The sequence below is a fragment of the Salarias fasciatus genome, chromosome 11, assembly GCF_902148845.1.
Source record: "Salarias fasciatus chromosome 11, fSalaFa1.1, whole genome shotgun sequence".
NCBI lineage: Eukaryota > Metazoa > Chordata > Actinopteri > Blenniiformes > Blenniidae > Salarias > Salarias fasciatus.
In genome coordinates, this window is record NC_043755.1 from 23,269,248 (window position 1) to 23,289,434 (window position 20,187).

General features: G+C 50.0%; 2 protein-coding genes across 5 annotated transcripts in view; one reads left to right on the top strand and one right to left on the bottom strand.

Moving 5' to 3' along the window:
• Positions 1–6,597, top strand: part of LOC115397093 (low-density lipoprotein receptor class A domain-containing protein 4-like) — a 41,832-nt gene extending 35,235 nt beyond the window's left edge. For all 3 annotated transcript variants that reach the window (XM_030103264.1, XM_030103263.1, XM_030103265.1), the window contains one exon: positions 1,476–6,597. In XM_030103264.1, coding sequence (XP_029959124.1) covers positions 1,476–2,111 — 636 coding nt within the window. In that variant the 3' untranslated portion in view covers positions 2,112–6,597. The remainder of the gene's footprint in view (positions 1–1,475) is intronic.
• A 7,386-nt stretch (positions 6,598–13,983) lies between these two features.
• fam210ab (family with sequence similarity 210 member Ab) lies at positions 13,984–17,559 on the bottom strand. 2 transcript variants are annotated; one of them, XM_030103267.1, is made up of 4 exons: positions 17,388–17,405; positions 15,489–15,933; positions 15,268–15,379; positions 13,984–14,851 (listed from the first exon to the last, which is right to left on the bottom strand). In XM_030103267.1, the coding sequence occupies exons 2-4, from the start codon at positions 15,890–15,892 to the stop codon at positions 14,537–14,539; spliced, it is 831 nt and encodes a 276-aa protein (XP_029959127.1). In that variant the 5' UTR covers positions 15,893–15,933; positions 17,388–17,405; the 3' UTR covers positions 13,984–14,536. The 2 variants fall into 2 exon arrangements, with proteins under 2 accessions (XP_029959127.1, XP_029959126.1); XM_030103266.1 differs by lacking the exon at positions 17,388–17,405 and adding an exon at positions 17,432–17,559 and having other exon boundaries at positions 13,985–14,851.
• Between the last annotated feature and the right edge of the window lie 2,628 nt (positions 17,560–20,187).

Consider the following 20,187-nt stretch of genomic DNA (forward strand, 5'->3'; position numbering starts at 1 on the left):
GGCAGGAGACAGGGCTCGCCGGGAGAACGCGGGGAGTTCAGAGACGGCCCCAGAACTCCGGCGATCAGCGCGTCGGCGGGCGAGCGGCCGGAGGCGGCCGCACCGGGCCGAACGACGAGAATAGCAAAGAGGAAAACCCAAACCGGAGAGGTGGAGGTGAAAGGAGCTGAACGCCCAGAGAGCCGGGGAGGGAGGCGCCGCCAGCCGGCGTGGGTGGCTGAGAGCTGCAGGGACGGGGACTTGGGGAGAGAGAGAGAGAGAGAGAGTGTGTGTGTGTGTGTGACAGAGGGTGGTGGCGGTGGTGTTGGCGGGGGGTTGGATGGTTTTTGGTGCGTCATTAATCAGCAACACCTCCCCTGACACCGTCTAGACAGCCGTCTGAGAGCTGCCCTGCTCGGCTGCGCTCCGCTCCCCCTATCAGCTCCACACCCCCCCTTCCTCCTCCTCCTCCTCCTCCTCCTCCTCCTCCTCCTCCCCCTCCTCCACCTTCATCCGTCTGTCTATCTGTCTATCTCTGCACTTGTTCCTCCTTTCTGTCTCTGGTTCCTCTCTTTATCTCCACGGCTCTTTCTTCTCCTTATCTCACTCGCCTTTCTCTTCTCTCTCTCTCTCTCTCTCTCTCTCTTTCTCTTTCTTTCTCTTTCTTTCTATCTGTTTCAATTGCCCCGATCCTTCGCCCCCCCCCCGGTCTGCCTCGTCAGTGGGGGTTGACTGTTACAGAGCGGCGGCGGCTAATTGAAACGAGTTCCCTGTGATAATGACTCGGCGCGACCCAGACGTGTGGAGTCTGGATGGGAATGTGAGTCCTGAGTGTCTCACAGCCCGAGGAGTTAATTGAGGTGAAAGCCTGAGGTAGTCGACCATCTTTTCATCGCAGGAGCGAATATGAGACCCTCCGCTGTTCTGTTTCCACAACCGGACCAACACTGACCACTCCCAGTTCACTAATTTAACATCCAGATCCAGAAATGAGGAGGAAATGGTGCAAACCGTGAGCTCCAGTGAGACTTCCCAGTGAAAAGTTGAGTGTGCTTCGCTCTGTGTGGCGTCACGCTGAATCCCGATCACGCCGCCGGCCTGGCCCATCACGCCGCCATCATCCCTCAGCGGCTGGTTGACACCCGGACGTCTGCGTGGCCGGACTGAAATCCAATCAGGCCCGGCAGAATTTAAGGTCAGCTGTAAATGGGGTCAATACTGAAGTCCTGGGAGTGATGGATGAGGCGCCGCCGTGTGACTGCCAAAAGGAGCGCAAGGTCGCAAACACCGGCGCCATGGAGAACGACACGGATTTGGAAATAATGAAATTCTTCATCGCCTCAGTTTTCTTTTCTTCTTCTGTTCTATAAATCTTTGTTTCTGGGAAGAAAGCAGTCGTGTTCTGTGCCGTTATGCTGCCGGTTCAGCCTGGATCCTGGATCCAGGACCCGGATCTGGATTCCCCCCTGACGGCCTGTCCTCTGCTCTCTCTGCAGGTCCTCTACGCCCCCCAGGCCCGGGACCGCTTCACCGCCCCCTCCTTCATGCAGCGCGACCGCTTCAGCCGCTTCCAGCCCACCTACCCGTACCTGCAGCACCAGATCGACCTGCCGCCCACCATCTCGCTGTCGGACGGCGAGGAGCCGCCGCCGTACCAGGGCCCCTGCACCCTGCAGCTGCGCGACCCCGAGCAGCAGATGGAGCTCAACCGCGAGTCGGTGCGGGCGCCGCCCAACCGGACCATCTACGACAGTGACTTGATCGACATGGGAGGGGGCGGGGGCCTGGCGGGGGTGGGCGGCGGCGGCGGAGGAGTGGGGGGGGGCGTCGGAGGCGGGATGGGGGGCGCCGGCCCGAGGCCGCCCAGCAGCAACTCGGGCATCAGCGCGGCGAACTCCAGCAGCCACGGGCGCATGGAGGGGCCCCCGCCGGCGTACAGCGAGGTGATGGGCCACTACCCCGGATCAGCGTTCTTTCTACACCAGCACAGCAATAACCAGAGGGCGGGGCGGCCGGGGGGGCCGGCGGCGCCGGGGGGGCCGGCGAGCAGGACGATCCAGCAGCAGAGCCAATCAGAAAGCACAATTGTACCTGCCAAGGCCAAGGACGGCCAACCAGAGGACCTGGTGTGAAGAAAGGAGGCGGGGCCACCCCGCCCCGCCCCCAGACTGTCTCTTTTAACCCCGCCCCCCTCCTGGATGACCAGTAAGCAGCGGTCTGTCTAACTCGCTCTCTCTTCTCTGTCCGTCTCGTCCTCACTCCCCACGCACAAAGTAATGTCCGCCGCTACAAAGAGACAGACTTCAGACAGGACGTTCGCTCTGCACCCCCCCTCTGCCCCCTCCCCCAGAAACAAACACACCGCTAGCACAGATTGAATCTCTCTCTCTCTCGCTCGGCCCTCCCTCTCCTCGGGCGACAGCACCGTCCCCAGGAACGTCTTTTCTTCTTCTTCTTCTCCTTCTTCTTCTTTTTGGTTTGTTGTTTTTGGACCGGGATCTGTGCACAAAAAGCGAGGACTGAGAATCAAGGACTTTGCAGAGAACACAACAAAACAAAAAACTCACAAAACCCAAAATCTTTAGTGCCAAGGTTCAGGAGGAAGCGGGACTGAGGGGGAAGCAGCGACTCGCTCAACATTCAACACACACAAGAAAAGTTATCCAAAAGTTGCACTATTTTTTGTTGTTAAAGAGAAGAGGGAAACGATGTTATGTGACGATGATGATGATGTTCTTTTGTTTTTGTTTTTTTTCCCCTGTTTCATTTAGTTTTTTGTTTTTGTTTTGTTTTTCCTCCTTTGGTCCTCTCATGAACGGGATGGTTGACTGACTGAACTTTGGCTCCACAGTTATTTAAACATTTTGGAGCAAAAAAACAAAACAAGTATTATAAGCTTATATCCTTTTTTTTTTATTATTATTACTATTATCAGAAAAACCGCAAGAAATACTCGTACCCAGCCTACTACATTTCAGTCTGCTTACACCTGGGGCACAGTGAGACTTAGTAAGAGGATAACCTTGTACCGCTTCACGTCTGCTCACTCCCGCCTCCGGAGGGGGGGAATCGGCCCGGCGACCGGCTGCTGAATCCTCCTCACATCGCCTGCTCCGATGTGGAGAGGATTCAGAGTCTGGAAGCAAAACGAAGCCCCACAAAGAACCCGAGAACATATCGAAGAGTCCGGCCAGCCGCGGCTCCGAGCCCATTCCTCCTCCTCCAGACCAGAGGCCCAATAAAGAGATGGACGACTCTGCTCGCCGGCGCCGCTCGGCTTACAGCTACACTAGCATCATAAAGTCTGCCTTACGGTAGAAACCTTCATGTTTGGTTTGAAGCTTGACTGAGGGAAACTTCAGTAGCTAAGCTAGCTGATGTTTTGTAATGTTTTCCAGAAGACTTTATGACATTTTCATCAAATTTTAATCAATGACTTTAAACAGACGAGCAGGTTATGGAGGAAAAGATGTTCGTCTGGCGCTGCTCTCTGCTGCTAATGTTAGCACTTGAATTGGCCACCAGGGGGAGCCGGAGAGGTTAAAGCCAAATGAAGCACTAAAATGAGAAACAACAAGCATCTTCAGAATTATTCGTTCACTTCGGTAACTTTAAGGAAGTAGTTTTTTTTTAGTGAGCGTTCCCTCAGCCGGCCACCAGGGGGCGATCGTCCATCTTTTTATACAGACCTCTGAGCGCCTGACCTCTCCTCTCTGCATACCTCCACCCCCCCACCTCCACCCTCCCCTCGTCTCGACATGCTCGGTGCATCCTGCCAACAGCCACACCCCGCCCAACAACCCCGCTGCCATGACGACCACACCCAACACACACACACACACACACACACACACACACACACACTCACTCACACACACACAACAAACTAAACTAAACTAAACTGAACAGCAAGCGAGGCTCAGCGCTCCGTCGTCGTTCCTCTGGCGCCACAGGGAGCTCGGAGGCGGAGCGCGGCCTCCGTCAGCCCCGGCAGCACAGCGCTGCGGTCTGGAGGGGAGTGTGTGTGCGGTCCAGGTCAAAGGGCTACTGGGAGGCTCCTTCTTTTGTAAAACGACCTTTTTGAAAATCTCGCCTTTTTCTCTGCTCATCGTTGCCTTCTCCTCTGCTCGTGCGCTCTCCCTCCGTCTCGCTCTTCTCGTTAGCGCCTGTCGCCGCCCACCCCGCCCCTCCACCCCGCCCCGCCCCGCCCCCTCCGCCACCCATCGCCTGCTCTCTAAGCCCCTCCTCCTCCACCCGTGTGCTGGAAAACAGCGCGATCGAACCCCGCGGAGTCCGCCAAGCCCTTTAAAGTGGAGACAGGAGTGGAGCCCCCTCATTCGACAGTGTGCTAGTGCTAGCCCGCTTCTCGCTCCGTGTGTGTGTGTGTGTCTGTGTGTGTGTGTGTCTGTGTGTGTGTGTGTGTGTGTGTGTGTGCTGGTCAGTCCTCTCCAACAACACAGGAAAGCACTTAAACGCTCCCTGCAGGTGTGTTGTGTCTGGAGGGATTTATTAACGCCGAGTTTAGAGATGCCGGTTGCTTCATCCGCCCGTCTGTCCGTATGAACGCCCCCATCAGGCCTCCTCGGGCGTCCAGCGCAGCGTCGGCTGGATAGACCGCCAGGTTTAGACCAGGCTCACTTCCTGTCTCTCCACGGAACACCAAGACCGGGAGGTTACTCCATGTTCTTCTGTCTGTCTCTCAGACATGATCCCCATGAATATTCTGATGTAGTTATAATCTTAGGTTCCTTTATAAGTCGTTTCAAACCGTCATCAGCTCTGATCTGACGTCAGATTAACAGCTACCGACGACTGCAGGAAGGAACATGAAGCAGATGTCCTCTAAGTTCTGGTTCAGTCTGTGGAGCTCCCGGCCCTGCTCCTCCTGGGTCGTACCTGGACTCCTGAGCGCCGCAGCTTGGCTCACATTTCTACAGGAAAATGTAAAATTGGTGGTGAGAATCGAACCATCCACAGATCATTCTGCACTCATGTTCCGTGTGACTGAGTCTAATGCGACGGTGTGATTTGACATTACGACACACACCTCGACCCCTGGGTTGGCCTCTGAGGACAGAGAGAACAGCAGAGCTCCTGAGGGCTTGTCTTCACTGGAGTCCTGCCCGTGGAGGAGACTACATCCTGGAACACATTGCCAAATCGAGCCTCGTAGAGATCTGCTGCAGCCTGAAGCAGCGTCAACCACGGATGGTGTTCAGTCCGAACCTCCGCCCAGGAACCCAGCTCCACCCCACCCCTCCTCCGAGTGTCTGAATGTGTGTTCCCACTCTGTGTGTGTGTGCGCGTGCGTGCGTGTGTGTGTTACTACATTGCTGCTACTGCTGTTGCTGCTACTGCTACTATTGTTGCTACTGCTGCTTGTCATGCCCCCACCCACCCCCACCCCCGGCTGTCCATCCAGTCCCCTGACCCTCGCCCCACAACCCGGACGATCGCTCGTGTCTGTAAAGAGTCGACCTGCTGGAGCCTCCGACTGCAGGGTTCCCGGTTTGAATCCCGCTCCCCGGCCCTCCGCCTCCGCCCCCCCCCGCCCCCGCCCCCCAGCTCGCTCTGTCTGCGCAGTCATGGCTCGTGCAATGGAGGATCTAAAAGATGAACTTTATGTTTTCTACAAGGAGGTTTGCATGTTACTACTACGTGAGTAAATAAGGTGCCTAACGTTCATGTTTGAGCCGACCACACGTCGGGCCGGACCGCTGGTCGGAATCCAGGCGACGGGCCGGGGGGGGGCGCCGTCCCACCGGGCACAGTAGAACACAAGTACACGGGGAGGTTTACGCTTTGCTAGGGTTTTTTTGTTTTTTCTTTTTTGCCGACAGTGTTTTGGAGCTTGGGATCCGACAGTGAAGCGTGTAGCCGCTCAGTCCCGGGAGCTCGCCACAAGCCCCTCCCCCTTCCCGGAGAAAAGCGTCCAGACTGCGATTCCGAGCAGCGGTGTGACTCCGAGTGTGGAGCAGACATAGGAACCGTTCCACTTGCACTCAAAAAGCTCCCACCTTCGTTGTGCCTCACTTCCAACGGTGCTTTTTTCAGTAGTCTCTCTCTCTTTCTGTTTGTTTGTAAGGTGCTGTATATAACTTGAATATATTATGCACATATCCTACCCAATGGGTAGAAAACCACAAAAAGATGTTGTGAATAATGTAATATAATGTATAGACAATATAAGAATTTTAAGAAGGCAGCATCAAATTTGTAAATGCCTACAGTTAAAAACGAAAATGTGCTTTTGTCTTTTTTTTAAATGAGAAAACATGGTTTGCAAAGTACGCTTAGAATATGGTTGCAACACAAATACAAATTACTACTTATAATATTTTGCTATAAATAATAGTCTGTTATGATAAGGATGAGATAACCTCTGTTCAGAAAAGATACTCACCTTTATTGGACTCCTGTCATTCACCTACCGGCCGGTGTCTTTTTTTAAACTTTTTTTTATATATGTTTTTTTTTTCTTTCTTTTGTCCTCTTCGACCACGGTTAACTAACAAATGTATAGTTCTATTACGCAAGTCTTTTAAGAAGAACATATATCATGCATCACTCTGTTTGTCTTCGGCCGACGGTCGCTGGTATGACTCGCCGTTCGCTCTCGGTCGTTCCTTCGGTTCCGCTTCGCCGTTGTTTCGTATAATCTGCCAAAGTATAACCGCCCCCTGCTGGGCACACTCGGCACTGCAAGAGATTCTAATGGCGAGAAGCAGAAACATGGCGGCGGGCGCCCGGAGTTTAAACTGTCGTCATAACATTTCTCTCCTTTATTATTCCTTTTTTTTTTTTGTTTTGTTTTTTTACGGTTTATTTTCTACATTACGATGTTCTATGTGGCACAGTATACCGAAACTAAAAGTCGCGTTTAACCTGCCGTCATTTATTTCCAGTATGTACCGAGAATAACTCCACTGTACAATAACCGCAGAGCATGTTCATTCTTATCTATAGACGATGTACATAGCAACGCGCCATTTCCTCCTCAAAGCACCAAATAAGTGGCAGTGGTGTAGATTTTATTTTGAAAGGGGGGGCGAAAGAAGAGGAAAGCGCGGCGAGCTGGAGCGCGGCCGGCTCGGCCCCCCGTCTTCTCCAGAGGTTCCGTTTTCCTGCGCTAGCTTGAAGAGCTAACTGACCTGACCCGGGCTGGGACTGACCTCCGTCTGGCTCCTCCCCCTCCGCCACAACTCCGACTCGACCCGCTGAACACAAGTAGCTGGTTCTCTCTTCCTTTTCCTCCGATCGGGATGGGAAGGGTCTCGTCTCCACGGTAACCATAGGACTGCTTCTTCCTGGTAACATGGGTTTGCTTTATTTACCAATCCCCCCCCCCGTGCCCCTCCCCCGCCCTCTGTGCTCACGTCTCGATATATATATGGCTGTATCCGCTCACCGTACAGTGTATAGATCTATATATATATCCACACACAGAGGTAAAACTGTTTTTTTGTTTTTTTGTTTTGTTTTGTTTTTATTTCGTTTTGTTTTTTTTTTTTTGCCTCTTTTTATTTAAGCAATTGTGATGTAATAGGTTTTAGGCCTAAGGTCTGTTATTGCAATACTTTTACAGAAAAGAAAGGAAAAAAAGAAAAAATGTTGCTCTAAGTGCTGTTGTAGTCAAAGATTTTATGCTTGTACTTATGCTGTAGTCAAACTGCAGCGTAATGAATAAAACTTTAAAAGTGATCACCGGGCTCTTTCTTCTTCCTGTGAACCGCGAGCTTCTGCAGCGAGGCGGCGGCGGCGGCCGCTCCGCTCCTCCTTCTGAGACGCATCAGCAGCCTGAAGCACCGACGGCACGAACCACAACCAAGAAATGGGATTAAATATGTTTCAAGCTAACTGATTGGAAGTTCAAATATCAGCATCCTGAGAAGCCACAGATCAATAGTAAAGGGAAAAATTTCTTTTATATACAGATATTTAAAATCCTGACGCTGTCGGAACCGCTGTGTCCAATAAACTGCTTTTACTTTAGGATTTTACCTCAGGTCCATATTTTGATTATTATGAGCAGCTAACACTGTCTTTTCTTTTGTAGATATTAGAGGAGATCATTTTAGTAATACTTATTGATACTTAATCATTTATTTGAGTTGCAGCATGGAGCTTCAGAGTACCTTCAGGCTACAGACATGATGAGCATCAGTGGGTCACAGAGATAGCCGACAAACTACACACTGAACACACTGCTAACAGGCCTGGGAAACAAGTCCAACTACAATCTGGACACAGGAAGAAAATGCAAACTCCATTAGAAAAACAGGCTCAGATTGAAACTGTTCACATTTTTTCAGCTGCTCTCACTGGACTAGAGGTATATGAGGCCCTGTTTATGCTTCAAGTGTAAAACACATCATTTCATGTTTTACACACTGTTCTGAAAATGATGTCTGTTTATACTGAAATGACTCTTCTCACATACTCCATCTGCACTGTGAGGCACGGCGGCAGCATCATGTTGAGGTAGGGCTGCCTTTCAGCAGCAGGTGCGGGGAAGCTTGTAAAGGTCGAGAGGTCGGATGAATCTGGTACAGCAGGGGTTGACCTGAAGGTCAACTTTATCCAGCGAAACGGGATTCCAGCTTTTAGGAAGCTGGTTCGATTCATACAGTGACGCTGATCCAGGAAGATGAGAGACGTTTAAAGGTTAATTCTCCCCGTCTGCCGCGTCTGCTGAGCTTCAGGACAACTTCAGCTCATCACCGGTTCAGATCGGGGTCGCCTCGCTGCTCCCCGCCCGGCTCTCACTCCCAAGGCGTCTGGCGAACATCCTCCGCCGCCTCCTCCTCCTCCTCCTCCTCCTCAGCCAGGAGGAAATGACTCAGTCGGCCCTGTAAAGTAATGAGATGCATAAAACATAGGTTTCTGGATATTCCTGCCGTTTATTTATAGACGGAGCCCATCTGGAAACTTGTCATAACATTCAGAGGAGTGAAACAAAGCTAATGTTCAAAGCACTTAGCCTCACTTACTGGGGGGGGGGGAGCTCCTCCTGTCCTCTGAGTGAACCTCCTGCTGCATCTCACACACACACACACACACACACACACACACCCTGCCTGTGAAGCTGGCAGGCTGGTACGGGGCATGCAGAGGAAATGGTGCATACCTCAGCTGTTCGCTCAGAGACGAGACTCACTGCAGCTTCACCGTCTGAACTCAGAGAGGAGACGGAGGAGGAGGAGGAGGAGGAAGAGGAGGCTGCTCTCCACGGCTCCCACTTCCACATTCAGTCAGGATGCTGCGTCTGGATGTTCCCTCCTAAGCAGGAAGCCGCTCTGAGGCTGATGCCCAACCTGCCGCCGGTGCAGCCACCACGTTTAAATACCTGCCAGAGACACAGAGACATGAGGGAAACTTCCAGAAACAACATGGAACATCAGAAACATGCAGAAACAAGAGTCTGCATCGCTCAGCTGAGCATCAGTGTTCAGTTTGATGCCTCTGACTTCATTCCCAGTGTGAAACATGATCTGGCTTCAGAGATATCCAGATAAAAGTGTGAAAACAACCAAAATGCTGAATATTGATCGATCCTTGAACAGAATCATCTGAGTAGTGTTGCAGTACTCGAGACCAAGACCGGTCTCAAGACCACGTCTTCAAGATATTAGTCCTGATTTGGTCTCGGGCCCCTGATGTCTCGGTCTTAGGTGCTCTGGTCTTGATCCTGGCCTTGTTCCTGACTTGGTCCTAGCCCCTCTGGTCCTGGTCTTGCCATGCTCCGGTTTCAGTCTTGACTCTGTGTCGGGCAATTTGGTCTTGCTATAAGACACATTTCAGTCCACCTTCAGGACAGAGGACAGACTGGACGCTGCAGCGACTCCCCGGCGGACCGGTACGGTGCTGCAGTGTTTAGCTCCGTCTCTGTATCAGTCGTGCATGCTGGGTTGAAGTGTCTTTTTGGACAGACTGTGATCTGGAATCAGCTCCACCTGTTCTGGTGTGGTTCTACTTCCTGTGGAAGAACACGGTCCTCTGAAAGCTGTTCAAAAGACGGATTTTGTACGATAAACAATAAAGTCGACCTTCTCTATGAAAGGAGACACATTGCTCGTAATTTCCTTTCAGAGCCACTTCAATTCACCTCCAGACTGCAGAGCTTCATAAATCTCACAGATAGAACATACATATATCTGAGAGGCAGCGTATGGAGCGGCGGAGGTGTGCGGCCAGCTGGCTCCACGCCCCGAGGCGCAGTGACTGATGTCTCCTGCAGTTTGGCCAAACCAACCTTTTCTCATCTAAAGACTGAGACCTCTCGCTCACTTTTGCTTCCCCACATGCAGCAAAGACCGATCAGCTTTTATTCATCACTTAGGCTCTTTTTACAATACTTTTTAATGACACCAATGCTTATTGGGAATTAATTTTACATAATTATTAAATGGTGAATCTCTAAGATTTGTGTAATACTGCTGTTGTGCACTAGGTGGCAGTAATGAGCAGCATATCTGGTTTTATTCCTCAAGGCTCTTCTCATGTGGAACCAGCACACAGTGGCCCATTTTACGTTTCAGTCCGATTGAAAACAATTGTATTAAACGTACCAGGGCCCTGGTGGAGCGGACTATACAGCGTCCTGTGACATGAGGACAAAGTCTCTCACGGAGTATTCAGGTTCTGATGTTTAGCTGAGCAGCCAGCGGTCCTCTCGCCGAGCACAGTGTTTTCATCTGCTGGATATCTGCTCAAAAAATGTCCCAACATCTCCATGAGACGCTGCTCAAGGAGCGAGCGCTCTCCCAGCCGGAGTCCCGCCCCGCCGAGCGGCACGTCCCGGTGTGAGTACCGGGGCGCCGCTCCGCCTGCAGATGTTTCGAATTAACTGGTTTCCGTGTTAACGTGTGACCAATCGATGTTGAAAACTGACTGAAACTTGTAGTAGTTCTGGCGAACATCGGTTATCCAACGTTACAGTAAATTTATAAGGTTGGAGTCTTTTGTGAGTCTTATTTTAACATCTGCTGTTTCCAGCCACAGGCGGCGTCAGGGTGGGGCTTGGCTGGGCTAAAGCCGCACCAAGAATTGTATTAGCCCTTCCATAAGTCAACCAAGAAAAAATAAAAGTTTTAAATCCAACAGCGCCACTGCAGCACATGTAACGGAGCAGCTCTGTGTTGCCAGACTGGGCAGGTTTCTGACAAATCAAGCTTCTTTATTGAACACGTCAGACGGGTTGATGAAATGATTATGTGTTTATGACGTTTTTTTTAATTGTATGAATACAGTTTTAACGTGCATTTTCAACCGAGATGGCGGTTTGGGCTGCTTTCTATTGAGTTAAACGGGTTTCGTGGCAGATCTGGCAACCTCCTCCAGCGGACTGCAGAGGCACCGCAGACAGTTGTACTTGATTTTTCTGCAGGCTGCACAAATCGCTGACTTTCAGAAGGAAGACAGGCTCTCCTCTCCGCCATGCTTGATGTGCGTGCTCAGAATAACAGTTTGTGTCGTGCGCTACGGAAGCCTCACACGGACAAAAGTGCGGCAAACGAGGAAAGTTGGCTCGAATGAGGGAGCGACCGTGTTCTCACTGCATCTAGATCGAGACGGGGTGTTGTTTTATTTTAAATACACGTTCACATAGAAGTTCTGGCATTTTTTGGAGCCCTGCCATAATATGGGTCGTCAGCCCCACCTCAGCCCCACCAGAAAAAGTACTCTGGCGCCGCCACTGTTTCCAGCAGGTGTTTACACAGACATCGGACACTTGTTAACACGGGAACCAGTTAATCCATAACACCGCCCGGAGGGTCTGCTAGTAGTCTGCTACGGAGCTGTTTGAGCAATTTGCTGGTGGCGTGATTTGCATCCATCTCTCCTCTCTAGTGTTTGTTCTGTCAGGATTTTTTTTTTTTTTAAGTTTTCTCAACCGCCATCCAGTTTACAATCCACTTCCCCTACAATCCCATTGTAAGGAGGATTTTTGGTCCATGTAAATCTGCCTAGTTTCAGTCAGGGAGGCTGAAACAGTCTCTACTGAGACTTTTCTATTGAATGAAATTTACATTACGAGTTGCTTCACTACATTCTGGACCGTTTTCTGGTGAAGTTGCTGTAGGTTTAGACTGCTGGGAGACCCGTACAGCTCTGCTCCTCTGAGTCTGGTTCTGCAGGTTCCTTCCCTCATCTTCTCTTGTGGAATTGTTGTTTTTTCTCTGCACCACCACCTTGACATGACTGTGTTTTCTTCTGAAGTTGGACTGAACTGAACTGTGGTCTCTGGAAGGCTGTGGAGGAGTGGAGGACAGGGCGTGAACACGCTGCAGCTGTGCATACACTTCATGCTTCTACGCAGCCATAAGAACATGACTCCAGACAGGGGCAATAAAACTGAAATCCCTCTTGTTTCTTCAGGTGAAATCTTGCTGAGAGAACAGAAATCATCTGAAACGGCTCAAAAGAAAGAGGAGGTAGACACAGGCCATGTGCCAGTGGAGGGAAAGAAAGGCAGACATCGTGTTCAGTGACCTGATGCTACATGGTCGGTTCTCAGTTCAGCTGGAAGGCGTGGAAGACTCCCGCTGCTGTCTTGACTCGTCTGGCCTCACCTGGACTCATGAGAATATGCATAAAGTGAAGGGCAAACAGAAAGAGACAGCAGCATATGGCGGAGATCATATTATATATGGACGACAGAGAGAGAACTGTATGTATGAATATGAATATCTGCATAAATTCCAAGAAAGCAGTGAAAGAACTTGTGAATGTGACTGTAGCTGCTACTGTTACTGTTACTGTTACTGTACAGAAACTGGGAGAACAAGCAGACTGTGACTCATTAAAGCTCCCAGTCTGTCCACGTCCGCTGACCTCTGGACGCACAGGAGGAGCCGTGACTTTGGACACTTTGGACACTCTCCTCCGTCCTGACCTGTGTTTGACCTCCAGGCCTCCCAGACGGGTCCTGACACCCGAGGCGTGTTCCGCACCCGAGGAACACAGATTGTCCTCACGCTGGGACGGCGTGAGGCGCCGGAGCGGCGCTCTGTCCCGGGCGTCAGCCTCCCTGTGGGACGACGGGCAAGTGTGTGTGTGTGTGTGTGTGTGTGTGTGTGTGTGTGTGTGGGCAGTGGACTGCATAAACAGTTGTTCATTAGACTGGACAGCAGAGGTCAGCGTAGCTCCCTGACGGCTCAGTATTTCCATAGAGATCAGGCTGATCAGGAGGGACGGAGGCTGCAGCTCCATGCAGAACAGATGATCAGCATCCTGGACTCCGGCGGCTCAGAGACGTCCTCTGATTCTTCAGCAGGTGGAGCGCCGCCCACCGAGTCCTCAGTACTCTTTCCTTTCTTTACTTTGCCTGTGAGGTCAAACCTGACACCTGATAGGTGTGCTGGAATGATGGCCGCCTGCAGACTGACGGGTTGGAACCGAGACTCTGGTGGCTTCAGTGGTGATAATGAACCCAGAGTACAGCTGCCATTACTAACATAGACTGGAATTACTTTTAGTCTGGGACTAGTGGAATTTTAACTAATCCAGACTATAGTTGCCACTAACCCTCATCACTACTAATTAAGTCTGAGTCAGATTCTATTTCCTACGACTAACCCAGACTTCAGACATCAACTCTGCCCTCGACTCAGGTGGTGATAACTCACCCAGACCCTGGTCAGCCTGACTAACCCAGACTCTGGTTGCTCTTATGAGTTCAGGCTGTCACCGATACACTGAACAGACCTTCTAACCCACACTGTGGTTATAACTAACCCAGGCTCTGTCTGTATGAACCAGCTCAACTCACAGTTGAAGCTTCTTCCAGGTTTGACTCTTCATTTCATTCAAGTGTAACTTTTTCGCCCGCAGAGGGAAACATTAAGCTAAATCTCCAGCAGGTGCCGCTTGCAGCTCCCCTCCCACTGACCACTGCTCATCCAGGTGGCTGGAGGTACGGGTTCTGCCAGCAGGTGGCAGTGTTCGTCTCTGGGAGGCTTAAACTGACTGACAGCAGATCAAGCAGCAGGCGACTGAACATTTCACTTTATTAAGCTGTGGTTTAACCAGACATGTGACAGGAACTGCAGGAGCATTTCACCCGTCGGCGCTGCTCACCCCGCCTCACCCCGCCTCACCCCACCTCACCCCGCCTCACCCCACCAACGGCAGCGCAGCGGAGCGGGGAGCTTTGGCTATCATTTAAAAATACATTAGAAAGACTTGATTTCTGCCGGACTCCATTAGAAAGAACACGAGGCGACACCGGGAGCCTTGGCGAAGGCTGTGACGGACGAGTGGACGAGAACACAGGGACCCAGGAGCTTCAAGTTTTATTTCTCTAACAGCCACACCGCCGCAGCCCCGCCCTCTCTAAATCCTGTGGAGATCCAGGACACGGAGCAGCCGGCAGTCTGCCGGGCTGCCGTGAGCGCGACGCTCCGAGTGCATGGCGAGGACGGCGAGGGGCCGAGTGACACACCTAAACAGACGACAGGTGACAGACGAAATGTCAGGGAAAGTGCAACCGTCTCTCTTCTCGCCGCGAACACAAACACCATCTGTTCCTCTGCGGCGTCGCCTCGCTGATCACCCGCTAATCGCCCTTCTTCCTGAAAAAGGCTTTCCTGTCTGAAACTCTGTCTTTGGTTTCCTGCAGTTTCTCTGAGAGCTTGTCCTTAGTCTCTTCCATTTTCTCAGAGAAGCGCTCCTTGGTCTCCTCCATCTTCTCGGAGAACCTCTCCTTGGTCTCCTCCATCTTCTCCGACAGCTTCTCCTTGGTCTCCTCCATCTTGTCCTGGATGTACTCCGTGACCGGCGGCGGCGTGGACAGGTAGCCGTGCTTGCGGAGGTACTGAACGGAGAGCGACGTGCCGCCGAGGGTCACCGTGTAGCGAGCGGGCGTCGCTATCTGTGGAGGGAAGAGCGATCACACGGTCAGGAGAGGAAGGAGACGGCATCCACCCAGACACAGGGACACACTCCGCTCTGCAGGCCTGTAATACTCTACACATTGTGGGACAGACTCAAACCTTTCACACATGTTCCAGACCTCATTAACTAATAGAATGTGGCGGCCATCTTGGATGAGGACCCGCTTGTTCTACAGTGTATTTGTGGTGCAGAGGAAACATGATCAACATGTCAATGTTTTCAAAAAAGCAAACAATTATCATGGAAAATGTCAAGAATCTCAACAGAAAACCAACTTTAATTAAACTTTCTGATAGAGGAAGTGAAACTGATAGTTTCCTCTTTGACCCACACGACATTCTGGGATGCTTAGAATCATTGAAGCATTGGAAGCATGGAAGGCGGAGGCAGGACCTTGTACATGGCGTATGCAGTCAGAGCGTAGCCGCTAGACGAGTCCCTCAACAGTCCCACGATGGACTCCGGCAGGCCGATCATCTCCAGGAACGGCACCACATTCACTCCGCTGAGGGGACAGAGAACCAGGATGAAACCCGGAGCGGGGCGCCGCTCACACCACATGTTTACATGTTTCATTCAGTGTTTGGAAATGGATACAGGAGAAACTGACTCACTTCATAGCAGCGTAATAGAAAGTCCCGAACCAGACGGTGGAGGTCAGCAGGTGCACGGGGATCAGCACCTTCCCGTACTGTTTGAAGGTCTTCTTGAACCTCTGGACCAGGCCGATGGACTTGTCCTGCAGGGGGTCCACCTCCACGGGCTGGCCGGCGGCCTGCCTCTGCGGCGTCGAACCGGCCTCTTCCTCGTCCCGTTGCGGCGGCTGCTGCCGGTGCTGCTCCGCCGCTCTGCCGGCGGGGGACGTGGCGAGGTGGCGTCCCGCTCGGCCCGCGGGCGGCAGGCGGAGGACGCAGCAGCAGAAAGCCGGCGGCGGCTCGGGGACGGCGGCGGCCAGCAGCAGCGGGCGAGCCGCCGCCGCCCGCCGCAGGTTCCCCAGAGTCAGGAGGCGCTGCATCATCCTCCTCCTCCTCCTCTTCCTCTGAGCTGGTCAGCCGCTGACTACAGGGTCACAAACAGAGATGATCCACACCTCTACCGCGACAAACAGGAAACTGGACATTCAACAACAACCATGACCACTTCATTCTTCCACGCCTTCACACTCACTGAACTGGTCGTTAATCTCTAAACATCTTATAGATTTATAGTTTTATCTCTCGTACAGGTGATAAAGTAAAGTCCGCCTCCTTCCAGAGGAAACAAGCTGAACTTTGTATCGGCCTCCATCACGCCACTCCCTCCGCCTTCCGTCGCCTTGGGTGGGGCTGTGGAACAGGGTAGTGGTTCACGGCCTGGTTTGAGGCCAGATTGAGAAACGTTTCTTTAATGAACTGATCTGAAACCCTCTTTGCCACCGGGTTTTATCAATAAGCTCGAGCTTCTGCAGCCTTTAGTTTGCATGTTGGCAACAACCATGAACCATAATCTCACACTGAGAGGGAAGAAAAGCTTCATTCTGCTCCTAATCCGGTCTGGTAATCTAAACTAAACACCGGCTATCAGAGCAGCAGAGCAGCAGTAAACTACCCAGAGAAACCCAGGTGATGTTTTCTCTGTAGGTTTTACAGTTCTGTGATATTTCTATGACTGTTTTGATTAATATTTGCTATAACTAACCCAGAATGTGGAACTGGCAGACTGACAGTAATCCGGATTCCAGTTGTTGTAACTCACCCAGATGTGACATTACTTAGACTTTAGTTCATAATTAACCCAGACTTCACCTCTAACTGAGATTCTTGTGATTATAACTACACCAGACTGTTTGTGAAGACTGACCTGGACCGATGGCTGTGATGGAGTGATCACTAATGATCTGTAGAAGATTTACAGATAATCTTAATATTCCTAAATCCACAAAACTCTTGGGGCCAGTTTTGGCCCACGGGCCTAATAATTGACCCCGCTGATTTAAACATAAGTTGGACTGTGAATGGAGCAGTGTGTAGGGTTGAAATTATGATAAATGACACCACCTCCATATAAAGTTTTGAAACACTGAGCTGGAGCCAGTCTCTCTCCACCACAGCTGACTCACATCACCTGGTCTGCTGTCTGTTAGCAGTCTGCAGACTCTCAGTGCTGGAGGGACAGCAGGCAGGGGGTGGGGGGCAGAGGGGGGGTCCCGGGGGTCCGGAGGGATCTCATCCAGACACGTTTTCCCCCAAACGTCTATTTTAAGCGGAGTGACATTGAGACTGTTTTGTTTAGAGGACAGACAGGAGGAAGCTTTGACTTGCCCCTGTCCGCACAGCGTCCCGCACAGCGAGCGGAGGCCGCCCCGTCCACACACTGCTGTAAGACAGCGGAAACCAGCAGAGGAGCTCTTCTTGAATGAACGTGAACTCGGTCTGACCACCATCTGACAACTTCTCCTCCTGCGGCATGACGTTAGCATGTCAGCTAGCCGCACGGCTAACACCCGGAGCGGAATGAACCAAACACGGACTCACTGCGGGTCTGTGAAGCGGGACAGCGCGGAGTGAAGCTCACTCACCCGGGCAGGAAGGAGTCGGCGTTGAAATAAAGCAGCGCTCCTCAGTGCCGAGGGGAAGAAACTCGCCCGCTGACCACATTTAGCATGCCAAACAGTACCAGAGGAAAGCAGCGTGAAGCCGCAAAGGCTTCTGGGAGATGTAGTTTGGTAAAGCAGCGCTGCGGAGCGCACCCGCGACTAAGGACTACATTTCCCAGCATGCCTTTCAAAAAGTCCACTTCTTGGACCGATATGAAGTTGGCCCAGTGACTTGTTTTCCACCTAATGTCCTTCAAACCCGCTTAATGCTGAATTAACTCCTTTTCTCCCTACAGAGTTTCACTTTTGTTGTTGTCGAGTGATTATTTTCACTTTATTTAAGAGTTTCGCGCAAAATCGCAAGAATTTGTATTTCAAAATACTGTTAAATCCACTATAATACTGCAAGTGAAAGTTTGGAGATTGTTTTGACAGGAAATTTTTCATGAACTGATTTACAGGTAACTGCGTGTGTGTGTGTGTGTGTGTGTGTGTGTGTGTGTGTGTGTAAATTCATTGATATTAAGAGAAATTCCTTATTACCAAGCAACAGGAAGAGTTTGTCACGTTAAGCGAAGGTTTCAACTCAAACAGTAAAAACATCATAAAACACTAACATTAAATTCAGATTCCCTTCATTTTGAATAAATTGTAAAATTCATTTGTTTGAAAAAGAACAAAATGGACAACATTACTGTGAATACAATAGTCATTTATTACACTCCTTCCAGTTTGAATCTAATTATAATGTGTAAAAGAAGCTCATAGTGATAAAATTTGAATAAAATAAAACTGTCATGTATGGAATATAATGCAAAACATGATTATGGTATACACAAAAATCATCTATTGGAATTTACCTAATTAAATCCGAATTTCAATTTCAATTCTACTTCCTGTTTGCAAACTTTATTCAGATTCAGGTCAAATTCATAGATATGAATTGAAATTTGTGAGACAATCTTAAATCATTCCAGAATTTTGCTCAAGTCTGGTGTGTCTGTGTGCAAGTGTGTATACAGGTGTACATACAGATACATTCTAATGGGCATGAATAGATCATATTATGAATAATAATTTAAGAAAATGTAGATTTTAATACTTTCTACGCTCCAGACTTGTGAAAAACTGTTTTGAGACACAAATGAATATTTTGAAATAAACTTTTTTATTTTCCAAAAAAGATCAGATCAAATGAGACTGTTTTCATTTTCGCTGATGCTTATGTTTGGGGTTTAATGCTTCAGGTGTGTTTGTTGTGTGTTTCTGCTCCTTCACTTGCTGTGGAGACATAATGACAGCAGGTCCAGGGTGGAGTCAGCTGGAGGAGCCAGATGAAGGGATGAACAGATGGAGGAGATGAGGAAGCAGGGAGGCTGGAGCCTGTAATGACACGACTGACCAGCAGAGGGCGCCCTGCTCACACAGAGCAGCCTGAGGAGGTCCAACTCTTCTTCACTCACAAGCTTCACTCTGATCCTGAGCAAACTAGAGAAGGGAAGAGACAGTGAATTGATAAAAATTCTCAACAAGTTCAATATTCTGAAGAAAAATATGTCCAGTTTGAAGATTATGCCATTAAAAATATCTACTGATTCAAAATCCAGGGAAATATTTCAAAACCGTGTCCTTCATCAGTGGGATTTTAGAGACTTGAGCGTTCATGTCCACCCTCACGTGGCTCTGATGCTTTAGATAACTCGTCTTTAGGACCAGCAGGCTCAGGTCTCGGTGTGGTTTTGCTGAGGTCCCGTTTACATGACAGCGTTTTCAAGTGAACATGGAAAACTTTTGTGTTTTGGGCGTCTGTTTACACAATAACAGCGCTCTGAGCAAATACGGCCCTCAAGGTGGAAGTTTCTGAAAACTATCGTCACAAATGTTCATTCCAAATTTGTGAAGTTTTTTGAAGCGAAAAAGGAGAATCAGCGTGTTTTCACCTGAAATCTTGACATGTTGTGTCCTGTTGAAATGAGTCAGAAACAGCAGCTCAATCCAAGAGAACGTTTTCAATAATTGTTTAAGGTCTCATAAGGTCCTCTGTGGTGCCACATTGGGCCCACGGGCCTTATGTTTAACACCTTTGAGATTTATGTGTTTGTTCATGTTAACGGACAGCACTTTACTAATCATGACTAATTTTAAAGATATATGTTTTTAAATTACCTCAGTTTTATTACCAACATTTCCAATAATATCTGTTTTAATTAGATTTTTATTAGATTTTCCCTTGTTGTTCATGTAATAACGAGCTAATCACATAACTGATTGGAGAATTTCATCAAATGGGTTCAGATATTTGATGACATGTTTGGCTTTGTCACATTTACATGAACCAGAATTCATCTGCCATGGAGCATTATTACATGACTGATTGCTGAAACCTCTTTTAAAGATAGAAATCGTGGCTTTAGGCGTCGTTTCAGTTTTTTCTCAGAGCTTCATGACGGCTGAGCTCCTGCTTTCCTGTGAACCTGCAGAAGAAGCAGTTTTCATCTGGACTCGCTGCAGGACGCGTCGCTAGAGACCTTCAGCTCGTCTTCAGCTCCCGGTCTGAGCTGTGGAGTCGGTCAGACTGATAATCATCTGTATCAGTGTTTCTTAGAGCAGAACCAGACCTCAATGCACCGCCTCATCCGCTCCTGTCGTCTGTAACTCATAACTCTGACCAGCAGAGGGCGCTGTGTTCATGTTATTTGAACTGAACCAGAGACCAGAATACATTTTAATTAGGGGGC

Bases quoted from the DNA above. Each gene is read 5' to 3' on its own strand.
- fam210ab (XM_030103267.1), bottom strand. From the start codon at position 15,892: ATGATGCAGCGCCTCCTGACTCTGGGGAACCTGCGGCGGGCGGCGGCG. The intron at 15,380-15,488 runs GTGAGTCAGTTT...CTGTCCCCTCAG, and splicing joins TTCTATTACGCTGCTATGAA to CGGAGTGAATGTGGTGCCGT. The intron at 14,852-15,267 runs GTCCTGCCTCCG...TTCCCTCCACAG, and splicing joins CTGCATACGCCATGTACAAG to ATAGCGACGCCCGCTCGCTA.